This window comes from Lissotriton helveticus, chromosome 5_1 (genome assembly GCF_964261635.1).
Source record: "Lissotriton helveticus chromosome 5_1, aLisHel1.1, whole genome shotgun sequence".
Classification (NCBI taxonomy): Eukaryota; Metazoa; Chordata; class Amphibia; order Caudata; family Salamandridae; genus Lissotriton; species Lissotriton helveticus.
This window is the reverse complement of record NC_136065.1, coordinates 1,636,405,639-1,636,417,749: the sequence shown is the minus strand read 5'-3', so window position 1 is coordinate 1,636,417,749 and position 12,111 is coordinate 1,636,405,639. Positions and strand designations below refer to the sequence as shown.

General features: G+C 43.4%; 1 protein-coding gene across 1 annotated transcript in view; it reads left to right on the top strand.

Moving 5' to 3' along the window:
- Positions 1-12,111, top strand: part of LOC144755671 (chromodomain-helicase-DNA-binding protein 8-like) — a 1,307,007-nt gene that overhangs the window by 1,234,016 nt on the left and 60,880 nt on the right. Inside the window, 1 exon segment of the mRNA XM_078644841.1 lies at positions 5,468-5,587. Within this exon segment, the coding sequence (XP_078500967.1) occupies positions 5,468-5,587 (120 nt within the window).

Genomic DNA, 12,111 nt, shown 5'->3' with positions numbered 1-12,111 from the left:
CACGGACCAAAGAATGGGCAAAGTGAAAGAATTGTGGATAATATGAGCAGAGATTGCGGACCCACTGAGGTATTTAAAGTGGCATGGACTACATCTCCCACAAGGCCATCTGGCCACGCCCAACAGGGCGGGAGAAGGATTTATTTGGAAATGCCAGCTGTGAGAAGTTGGCCTGATGTGCAGTGCTCACTATTCTAGTGATCACTATATATCAGTCCAAACAACCCTTATTGATGATTGGTTGTAAGTCAACCTTATAGACCAGCTATCCTAGTAGCATGGATACGAGCAGTCTAAGGCTAAGACTCTAGAGGGCGTGTTAAGCCAGCTGTTTTACCATCACATTACCCCTTGAACACCCAGTGAAAGGACACCACACAAGTTGTTATGAAAATAAACAGTGTATTTATTTATAACAAGACTACCCTGGCTCTTTATGAGACAGGGAGCTAAGCACACAACAAAACTCTTACGAAAATACTTTTAAGTTAGCACGTTACACAAATGCCCGAGGGGCACGAAAAACCATATACACTAAAAGTGGAATGCGAATTACTAGCAGGTAAGTAACAGTTCTAATAGGCTTTGGAATCGCTAGGACTGGACTAGGGAATCGTTAGATTACTACTAGGAGGCCTAGGGGACTCGGGTGCAGAGTGTGCACTCTCACGCGGGATGCGGGACAAAGTCTATGGAAGCTAGAATTCACAAAGTTAGTGTTCACGGGCGAACCCGACCTGGTAGGGAGAAAACGACAGTGGATCCTGACCCTTGGATAGTGAGGCTATGCTGGGACACCGGAGTGCCGAAGTTACCTAGCCCAGGGGCTGCAGCTGCATAGGTCTGAAAAGACGTCGGGGATCTCGTTGCCGGTCCAGGAGCCTGGAAGGAAGAAGTTGCTGGCAGGCGACCAGTGAAGGAAAGTTCGATGGATCCAAGCCTGGATCAAGGAAGAAGAAAACCTGAAAGCAGAGGGGACCAAGTTCTTGAATCACTAGCCAGTGATTAAGTGGGCACCAGGATGGCACCGGGCGAAGTCACCGCAGTCAGGTGAGTGGGCACTGCTGGGCTCTGCAGTCTCTCGGACCAGGAGGCGTTGTCGGCGACCAGGATGGAGGTGCGAGCTGTCCCACGAAGGATGAAGTCGTTGGCGTCGAAGTTACCCAGGATTGGGCAACAAGCCTTGGCTAATTCAAGCCCACGCGGTGGACTCAAAATGGCGTCTTGAGTGGACCAGGAGGGTCCAGGGTGCTCCTCTTCTGGAAGGGAGCAAGGGCCAGTCTGGAGCAACCAGACCAGCAGCAGAAATGTCGTCGGGCGTCGTCAGGAAGGCCACAAGCCAACGGGCTAGTAGCCAAACAACGCGGTGAGCAGCGGAAAGCAGAAGGGCCCCACGCAGATCGTGGAGATGCTGGGGGGCTGCACTTCGGAGCTGGAGCTGCTCAGAGTCGGGGCTTCTCGGACCCCAAAGCACTCACCAGTAGATTACTCGGCGGGCTTGCTGGAAAGAAGTCGTGCAGTCTTGCAGATGGCCGGTCCCTTGAGGTCTCGTCGCACCCACGGTTCTCAGCTGGGCTGTAGAGGCGGGTAGAGGTCAGAGGTGCCAGGGAAGCCGGTTCTCGTCGAGCTGGGCAGTCGGATTCCGGAGGAAGGACTTACAGCAGACCGCAGTGTTCTTGGATGGTGCCTGCGGATGCAGGGTGACTACTCCTTAGTCACAAGGGAGAAATCTTAGGAAGAAGTCTTGAGTTCCTTTCGCAGAAAGTAGTTTCAGGATTCAAAGATGATCTGATTTGGAAGGGGGCCAGTCTCTACCTTTATCCTGTAAAAAGGGGCTGGCACGCGACTAAGTCCTGCCCTAGGGGTGGGACTAGGAGGGGGGTGGTTACACCCACTTCCTTGGCGGGCTTTTCCCCAGCACAGGGTCTGGAGTGACCCTGGAACTGGTTCCAGCCAGCCTATGCACAGTGAGCACCGGGGTGCCACGTGCAGTCACCTTCCTCTAAAGCCCTGCCTACCTACAATACACAAAACCCTGTCTGGGACGGTGCTGGCACCGCCCCTGGCAGGAAACCCTTTGTCCTTATCTCCTGCTCTGGGAGGACTCCCAGCAGCAGGAGGGCAGACTTGTGTCTCGGTGGCAGCATCCATTTTGTGGAGCTGAGGCTCTGTTTGACTTTAACCGGGGTTAGGGGTTACATACATGTTGTGTCCCTCTAGAAGGGTGGAATGCTAACCCCGTCGCCAGAATTGGCGAGGGGTTAGTATTCCAATTCGTATGACACCTTACTCGACATGTTTTGATAAAGCGATACCAGAGTTGGCATATAACCGCGAGGATTATAATGCACTTAAGAGTATATGGTATGCGATATCATGGAAACGGCTAAGGGATGGATCCCGAAAGCCGCAGACAGGCTCAGCTCATGCCAGAGCACCATCTCACACGATTCCAAGCACTCTGCCTTCAGGATTGTTAAGGCCTGCCATAGGAGTGACTGATAGGAGATCTGTGTGTCCATTTTAGGGTTAGATATAGGTATACTATATCTGAAGCAAAGGGTGAGTACACCACCTTGCCCCAGCTGTCAAGCAGCCAGTTGTGTCAGATTTGGATGGCCAGCCAGGGGTGGCATAATACATGCTGCAGCCCCTGGTAGGCCCTGGGTACACCTATGCCCTGGGTACCTAAGGTACACTGTACAGGGACTGATAAGGTGACTCAGTATCCAATTTAGATATGTACCTAAGGTACATGGAATCCATTTTACAGAGAGAGCAGTGGGCCTGAGGTCCTGAATAGCAGGGTCCCAGGTCAACTAAGTCAGAAAACCAGCAAAACACCAGGCAAAAAGTTGGGGGCAACCATAGTCAGGGCTCTACCTTCCTACACCAGCAAACCGCATTTTCTCCGCCCTCCAACAAAGCCACTGACGAAGGGGAGACTCGAAACGCGTTTGGCTTTGAAAAGGACACGAGCGCATTGAATGAATCTGTGCAAGCAAGCTGCCTGTTGGAAATAAATCTGCTGCAAAATACGTGGTCTCTGCTGGCTCTTTTGAAAAGGGAACTGCTTTTGTGGATATATATATATATATATATATATATATATATATATATATATATATATATATATATATATATATATATATATATATACACACACACACACACCGATATAGATATATATGTGTGTGTATATGTATATATATATATATATATGTGTGTGTATATAGGGTTTAGGGGTGGGTAGGTTTATTGGATGGTAAGGGTATCTTTTTAGGGTTTAGTGGCGGTTAAGGGTATAGGGGGTATGGGTGTTACTGTGTAGGGGTGGGTAGGAGTATGGTATCGTAAAGGTAATTAGAAAAATGAGGTGTTTGGGAGATTTGACTAATTAAAAAAAATATGTGTGAATATATGAATTTTGCTTACCTTGCATTGTAAAGGCATATATATGCATGGTAAAGGCTACCATTGTAAAGGCAATGTGTAGTAATGGATGCGTGGTAAAAGCGTGTGTTGTAAATGCATGCGTCATTAAGAAATACATACCTCATACACAGACTGCTTCATCAGTGCCACTAAACCTTGATGAGAAGGGAATCCAGGGTCCATATTTAAGTCCTGAAATCTCCCTCAGTCACTCTGCTCTTCTACTAATGAACCATCTCTAGCATAAGAAACCTCCTAGCAAGATCGGTCTAGCAGTGAAGTGCATATTCTACAGGATCTTGTTCATGCAGTGCTCCACCAATGGAACCAAATCATGAACTCAGAACAATCTATTCAGATGAAGTTTGAAATCCAAAAATAATTTTTTTTTTTTATAAGTACAACTGAGAGAGGGGTTTTGGCTGCATTCACATGGCTATTCCCTTGAGTACAGCTTTTGGTTTGGCAGACTTTGTGCATTTCCACTGAAGTTTGAAGTTTATTTATTTTGCTTGATTAATTAAAACCATTGCATACAAAAGATAACATTTCTCATAGTTGGTGTTAAAAATATAATAAACCTCAGATTATTGAGATAGGCAAGGGTTTTGGTGTTTGCCATCTGCTCTGGCAAACCCTGGGGGTAAAATATATATTCACCTAGTCCTCCCTTGTTAACCCCCTTCTAGGTGAGGTTGTTTAATATTTTGCCAACTGTCATTTTTTTACATAAAATACATTTACAATGTTGTGATTTACTACGTCTTACTTTGTAGGAAAGCTTATGCGTAATTCAATAGTTCTGAGCTGGCTATGTTGATAAGCCGACTAGGAAAGAATATAGGCTCGATTGGTTCTTTGTGAAAAGCTATGTCTGATGCTTTAAGGGTGGATTGGACTTGTAGACAAGTGTTTTGTTACATGAAACTGCACAGGTTACCATAGTGGGCAAGGATTTGATGGCATTTACTCCCTCTGAGAAACCCTTGGGGATAGACAATTTGCAGTTGGACAATCTAAGTATTATTATTATTATTTTTTTTTTTTGCCATCTCTAATTTTGTATGTTTGCAATGTGATGACTGTTAGCCCTGATGGTTGGCTTGTGAGAAAGCTTACCCTCCGTTTAATAAATATGAATTGGTTATAGTGACAAACCAATGATAAAGGCTACAGGTCTGATTGAATCATATGTGTTTATTAAAAGTTATAGCGGACAATAGGCCAGGCCTATTTATTGTGAGAAGCATCTGACCAAGCCAACAGGAACTTGAGGCTAGATTGTTCTTATACGGTGTTAAACAATAAATTGACGTTATGTTAATCGTAGAGATTTTTAATTCTTTAGGGGTTTTCCATTCTAAACTGTGCCACAGAATCAACAGTATAGTGAACATTTAGTATGGGATTGTGCTAGATTCGAGCATCTCCACCCCAAACTACAAAACTGATTGGCAGGGTGAGATCCATCACAAAAAACCCAGTTGATGGACAGAATGTAGTACAATGTCATACATTCACCCCAGTACAAGGATCTGGGCCTAAATCCATTGTTTCTTTGCACTCCACACCACCCTGGGTTAGACACTGGCTATATGCAAATCAGCTCTGACCCTGTGCCTCATGGGAACAGTCCAGTCCGAACTACCAAGCCATGTCTTTCCCAGACCGGAATCAAGCATCCAAGGATTATCAGCCTTCATCAGCCTGGATAGCTTGACTCCAGTGATGGAGCATGACACCTAGTGTGGATGAAGGCCTGGCTCCTCAAATAATAAAATCTTTGTTCAATATCACAATAGCATTTTTGGTCAGTTCAAATTCTAGTGTGCCAAGTCTGTTCTTTTCTTATTATATTCTAGCAGGATCAAATGACCTAGCACTATTCTATTATCAAGGTGCTCCTAAAGGCAGGCAGGTTTGTTTCCTCTCACTTATCCATTCAGTCTGCTCTCTTACCCCATGTTGTAAAGTGTATGCTGAGTGCTTCTACATTTTAACAAACTGGAGAACTCTCTCTCCTTCCTATTAGTACATGGAGGACCGAAGGAAGCAGAAGAGACATCGGGTCAGGAAACCAAAAAAATTATCGCACAGTGATTTCTCTGGAGTGGAACGTGTGCAGCCAGCCCACCATCGGAATGAGAAGAAGGTGAGAGCCAACCCTTTGATATGTTTATTTGTAAAGAGTACTGTCTTCCATGAGGGTATCCTCTTTAACAACTATCTTTTTTTATCAACCCTCCACTACTAACATATTTGACCTGGGAGCACCAATATCATTAAATGGTAAAGTAGTAGAAGCACTAGCATTTTAAGTTAAAAAAAAGTTGGTTTCCCTCTACATTGTAGAACAGGGTTTAGGCTCATCCTTACTCTCACAGTATCAGCTCACTGTACATCACTCCCTTTTTCTGGATGCTGCACAGCCGATTTTCTTTTAACTTTCTCTGAGTTTTTCATTATGTGTAGGTTTTTTGTTTTCTTTCTCGAAGTCCTCTTACAAATCATCGCTTCTTTGTTAGACTTGCCAACAGCATGTCTGGGGCTCTTCTAATTATAGAACATTCACTTTTATAAAAACACATTGCAGACAATGCAGTCACCAGTTTTCTGCCTTTAACACGCACAGGTACTGCTGCTCTTGATAAGCTAGATTAATTCCAGCATGTGTTTTTCAATTCCAGGCAAAAGACTCTGGAGTTAACTAAATAGAGAAGGTATCTGCTTGGTTGGCAGCAAACCGATCCCCACTCAGAAATGCTGTAGAATATAGATTACAGGAGACTATGGCCTATCTAAATCCTACTTATAGTACCCTAAACGTGCTTTGCTTATACAATCAGCCTGAAATTACCCTCTTAACGAAAGATGCATAAAAATTGTTGTCGGATGGCTTATTTCAGGAGCTCCTTTAATGCAGTGCTCTAAAAACTATTTCTGGGCGGTAGAACTCTAGAATAATTTGTCCGTAACCTGTCCTTTTTTCAGCCTCAAGTGGGATTGCACTCTGTATGATGATGCATGTGTCTCCTATGAAGATGCCATTAAACTATCAGGCAGGATTTTACAACATAGCAGCAACATAGCAGCACCAAAAAGAATGAGGAATTTATTTACAAGTCCTGGCCAGCTAGACATAAATTTGCTTCCAGAGGAGAACGAAATTATGGAAATGATTGAGTATGTTGCTCACTAGACTGGCATTCACCATGATTACCCTGGGCTGTTGAGGTTCACATATCTCAGATGTCAGTGTCTAGTTAAAACTCAACACAGCTTTTAAAAGCTTTCCTACCAGACCTTCTACATTTTGTCTAATCTTTCCTATGTTTTTTCTTTAGTGAACTCAACATTCTCCAGGTAGATAGGTCGTGCACAATGCTGTTACTGTGCTGTGTATCTGTAGAGGTCAGCCGAAGGGAAAACAAACCCTCAGTGGGCTGTTTTACCTGAACCCCTGTGGAAGAGTATGAGGAGCATTTGTGTATGTTTGTTGACAGTGACAGGAGTACATGATGTTCATTGGCATGCCCAGTTCATGTGTGCTCAAGATGGTGGTCTCCCTACGGGCTTACCTTTGTGTATAGTGGACAAGAGAGTCCGCACACAACTGTGATGAGTGTTCCTTCCCCAAAACCGGTGTTTGCTGTTGGTGGACGAAGCTTCCCATCATCAACTTGTTTTGTTGAGGTTATATTTCCCTTGCTTTGATGAAACTCCTGGGTGTTTATAGTTGTCAACCAGCAGCAGTGTTCTTGTGTTAGGCTCTGTGGGGCTTAGGAACCACATCCACACCAGGACCAGTAATAACTGATCTAAGAGCTACTCCTGACTGCAGAAGCACAGCTTCAGGATTGTATTTTTGAAAAAAGCTTAAAAAGGCAATCAGTTGGTTATCTTGAGTGCCTTGCCTGTGCCAGCAATGTAGCATATACATACTTGTGGCACAACATTTGGACTTTCAGGGGGACTGTGTGTACAGTACAAAGCAGGCCTGAACGCCAAGTCCAGTTAGCCAGGAGAGCTGCATGGCCACTATGACAAAGGCTAGCAAGAAAGAATATCAGACTAACATCTCTTTGATTATGGAGCTGCATTGTCACCCCTCTCAAGTTGGTGAGTCTCTTTACGCTGACCCTCAGAGTGCCCACATTGCCCTAGAATGACTAACAAATCCTTTGCATTTTCTGGTGATTGATTGCAGAATTATTTGAACCATCCCTCTAGCCCTAACAGTCTCAGTTCAGGATCTTCAGTTTGATTGTAGCTAATCTGTATTGACTAGGGCCAGTTGGAACTGGTAAAACCTCGTGGTTCAGTGGGTGCCACAGTCATGTAGTTGCCTTCCATTTGAAAAAAAGTCTACTAGCTTGGCCCTCTGGTCCGTCAATGGCAGTTTCCTGCTGGGCAGTTACTCCCATGCTCTGTGGGACTCACTCTCTCAAATGCTCCCTGGTTTCCCAGAATACCTCTGACCTGCCCTAACCCAAGAAATGCACAGATTTGAAGCTGCCAAATTCATGATTTCGTACAGCATGGATACCATGGACTCTCATCGGGTGATGTCAAGTCGTCCCTTAAGACATGCCCTTTGATGGGACTTGCCTGATTGGGGACAAAGCAGATCTCGCTCTGAAGCGCTTTAAAGAGAGCAGGACCACAGTGGGCTGCTTCGCATTATCTGCTCTGATACCCCAACTGCATCAAACCTTTCACTCTTTACGTGGCCATGGCAGATGCGCCCCCCTACAGACATCGCCTTCATACACAGCAACGTTACTAACCTTTTCATGGCCGTGGCTCCCATCGACCCTCACAAAAGGACTGTGTGCTAGGCGTCCTTCAACAGACCCCCTCTAGATAGGTACTGCTTTGGTATTTATTCAAAAGGAAAGTAATCTATTGTTAGAAGTCCCTGTCAGTAACTCTTTGTGGTAGAGACTCTATCTAACCACATATTCCTCACCAATTGTCCCATCCTCCTTGTTCTGTGAATTTGTCTCTATTAATAAACGCCTAAGTCGAGGAATCTGCAAATTGATCATGATTGACTTGCTGATGGGGCTTCGGGTCTGGAGACGCAGACGGCCTTGAAAGTAACTGATATCAGTTCGCTGGCGTGGCTCCTACATAGACCCCGCACATCCTTTCCGGAGTGGTACGGCATCAGTGCGGAGCCATGCGTCACCAGATGCCAGTGTGCAGAGGTACTACTGAAAAGGTTCCAATTCCAGTCTTACGCCTGGAGAATATCCAGAACGTAAGGAATCGGCAAATAGACACAGCTTCTATCAGAACAAGCTTTACCAAAGGTAAGCAATTAGTTCAATTGGTCTTCTTTACATTTAGTGATAGTCCAATTATTTCATTATGCTCCTTGACTTATAAGGATTCTAAGGTCTTCTTGATTTTTAGCTATGAGAGTTGAATCGTTAATATACCAAACGTTGTTGACATTTGTTTTCACCAGTGTTAAATCTATTTTTGAAAATAGTGTTTTAGCGTGTGTTGCTGTAGATGTATATGCGAGGAAATGGGTTGTATTGTATGGTGTGGTTGTGCAACCTCACTGTGTACCACAATTACCAACTCCTTTAGGAGCAGTCGGTTTAGTTTGTCAAATGTTCAGCTCAAACCCCGCTGGCTCTGGTTCTGAGCAGCAAGCCTTACTCAAAGGAACAAGTGTAGAGAATTTAAACAGCAACAAAACAATTGAAGAAGAAATCGACAAGGCACCAAAAGAAGCAGTCACCAATATATAAAAATAGACTGTAGTTTTATATATTTTTAGATACCACCACGAAAAAGACCACTGAAGGATTTCGGAGATGTATAATTCACAGGGTGTTAGAATTTAGAGACTGAAGAAGAGCTGGTGCAACTTTCTCCACACTTAGTTAAACATAGTTAAAGGACAAGAACTACCCAGACATACAGGCTAAATATCTCCTTTTGGTACAGCAATCCCACGGTTTAAAATATTTGTAAATAACAGTCTGCATCATTTGGCCTGTATTAACTGTGCTGCAGCATTCCCATGGTCTAAATTAAAAAAAAAAGAAAAATTGTGTCATCTTTAATTTTCATCTATAGGCCTGTACTTGATTGATGTGCTTTCCCTGGAATTGGTCTCATATGGGGTGCAAGTTATCCCTACAATCATATGCCATTTACTAGGCGGAAAACGCCTGCCCTAAACTCTTCTAGACCCTGTAGATCCTCGGGTTGTAACTCCTTATCAGAGGAAGATATTAAATCACTCCTACTTTCATACAACCCTCTTCACCATGAAAATATTGCCTATCCGAGTCACATCCAGTCAATCTCTACAAACTCCCACAGAGAAGTTAAACCCAATCACAGATTGATAAATAAGCATAACCTCGAGAGAGTTTTACTTATCCAGACCTCCAACGATATCCCTAAATCCTTACTTAAATGCATTCTTCTCAGTTGTAGATCGGCCATTAGACACACTGCGTACCTCACTGATCTCATCCTAGCACAGGATCTAGACATTCTGACAGAAACTTGGCTAAATGAGTCCTCGGCTCCTGCCCTCTACATTCTAGTTCCTCCTAATTATAATGTCATCAGACTAGATAGACCTATCAGAGTAGGGGTGGTATTGCGTGCATTCACCATAACAGCCGTGCAGTTGAACAGTTAGCCGCTTGCTCGCTCATCATGTGAATATCTATGTAGAACTTGCCTGTAACAATAATCACCTATGTAAATTACACACGTTCTATCATCCACCAGGTGACAATCTCGTCTTCTTAGAACAAATCATGGATATCATCACAACAAACCTGGGTCAGCGTGGCACTTGAATCTTCCTTGGGGACTTTAAACTCCACTGGAGCAACCTGAATGACCCCATAGTCAATAGTCTCAAATTTTTCTTACGAATCTTAACTGGGTACAAATTTGTGATAGCCAAACACACAACAAGAGGGAGATCTTAGATCTTATCATCGCAAAAGATAATTCCACCCATTTGGAATCTATTGTCCCTTGTGATTGGTCTGACCATCAAGTCCGTTTCCACATCACTATTCCTTTGAGAACTACCACACAAGTACTCAAATTGAATATTTAGAAAAACATCAATCTCACCTAACTGACATCACTCAGTGATAACATCCTATTAAACCCTGAAAGTATGGTAGAAGTAGAAGAGCTCTTGGGCCACAAAAGTAGCTCCATGAAGAATATTCTTGATTCAACTGCATCCTTACAACTAAAAAAACAACCCCCAACAGTCTTGCATCCATGGTACAACGAAAACCTAAGTACTGAAAGACACAACCTCAGATTAGCAGAGCAAAAGTCGAGAGCCTCTCCAACTCTGGAACTTCTCATACAGCCAAGGTCTCTCAGGAATATTTATCACAAAAGCATCATAAATGCATAAGCGCATTTCTTCAGAAACCAACTGGATCAAGCTAAAAATCTCCCCAAAAACTGTTGATCTGGTTAAGCAGCAGTCTGAAGGCCTACGCAATAATGACCCTATTGGACCCAGTCTTCTTCCCAATAACGATTTGTGTTTTTCTTCTTGGAAAAGACTAATTATGAAAGCTGACCTTCAGACTCCATAACATCAAACTCATCAATCACCAAACACCAAAATCTGCTCTACTGGTACATATGATCTTATGGTCCATCTGGAGTGCATCCTCAAAAACAATGCTTCCTGGAGTTCGTTCGAAACAATTGAGCAAAACACAATTCTCAAAATGCTTTCAGACTTGAATCCCTTAAATCAATTTAGTGATCCCCTTCTCTCCACCCTCTTCAATGATCTCAAAATATCTATTCTCCCACTCTGGACTAGGATTGTAAATGCTTCACTACTCTAGGGTAAAATACTGGTGATCCAGCAGGTTACCAGCAACAGGTAATCTAACACCAAATACTCGACTGGGCCCATAAATTCATTCACAACCACAATGGTAATATCCGCTGGGGTCATGTTTTTGAAATTCTCAAGAGTTATCGCTAGTCCATAACCAACCTTTTACTGATCAAAAGTTCTTTCCTCTGGTCAATGGACCATTTTAGTTAGAACTAGTTGATGGTGAAATGACATAAGCTTTTAATATACATACACATTAGAAATGATCAGAGTCTGGATGTCTTTTACATTTTTATTTTAAAGTAAAATTCATGTGAAACACTTACACAGCTCAGAACAAACTCCGTCTCTCACAGGAAGGAAGATTCAAATAGTCAATCATATATTTTCATTTATACTTTGCAATGACGCTACGTGAAAGGAGAGGACAGAGAGAAGATCTCATACACAATTGTAGAAATATTTACCAAGAATGGTTTGAAAACCAACTCCCAGGTCTAGGAATTGGTAAGGGTCCCCCAGGAAAGATCTGGCGAACAAAGGCTTCAGTACAGGAATCAGGACAGACGACCTCTCTATCACCGATACTTACGTAGCACCCCTCTCTGACACACACTTCCTCCTCGAGATTCTTTCGCGTTCATCTTCTAAATTAATGTGCTTAAGATATTTGGATCAGTAATTCGATTCTCTTTCAGCATCTAAGTCTAGGACTTCTCTAGGCTCTCAAACAGCCTCTGGCATCTCTAGTCTCCAGCCTCTACTCTAACTAAAACTATCTCAATTATACTTTCCTGTATGCTAGTACCACC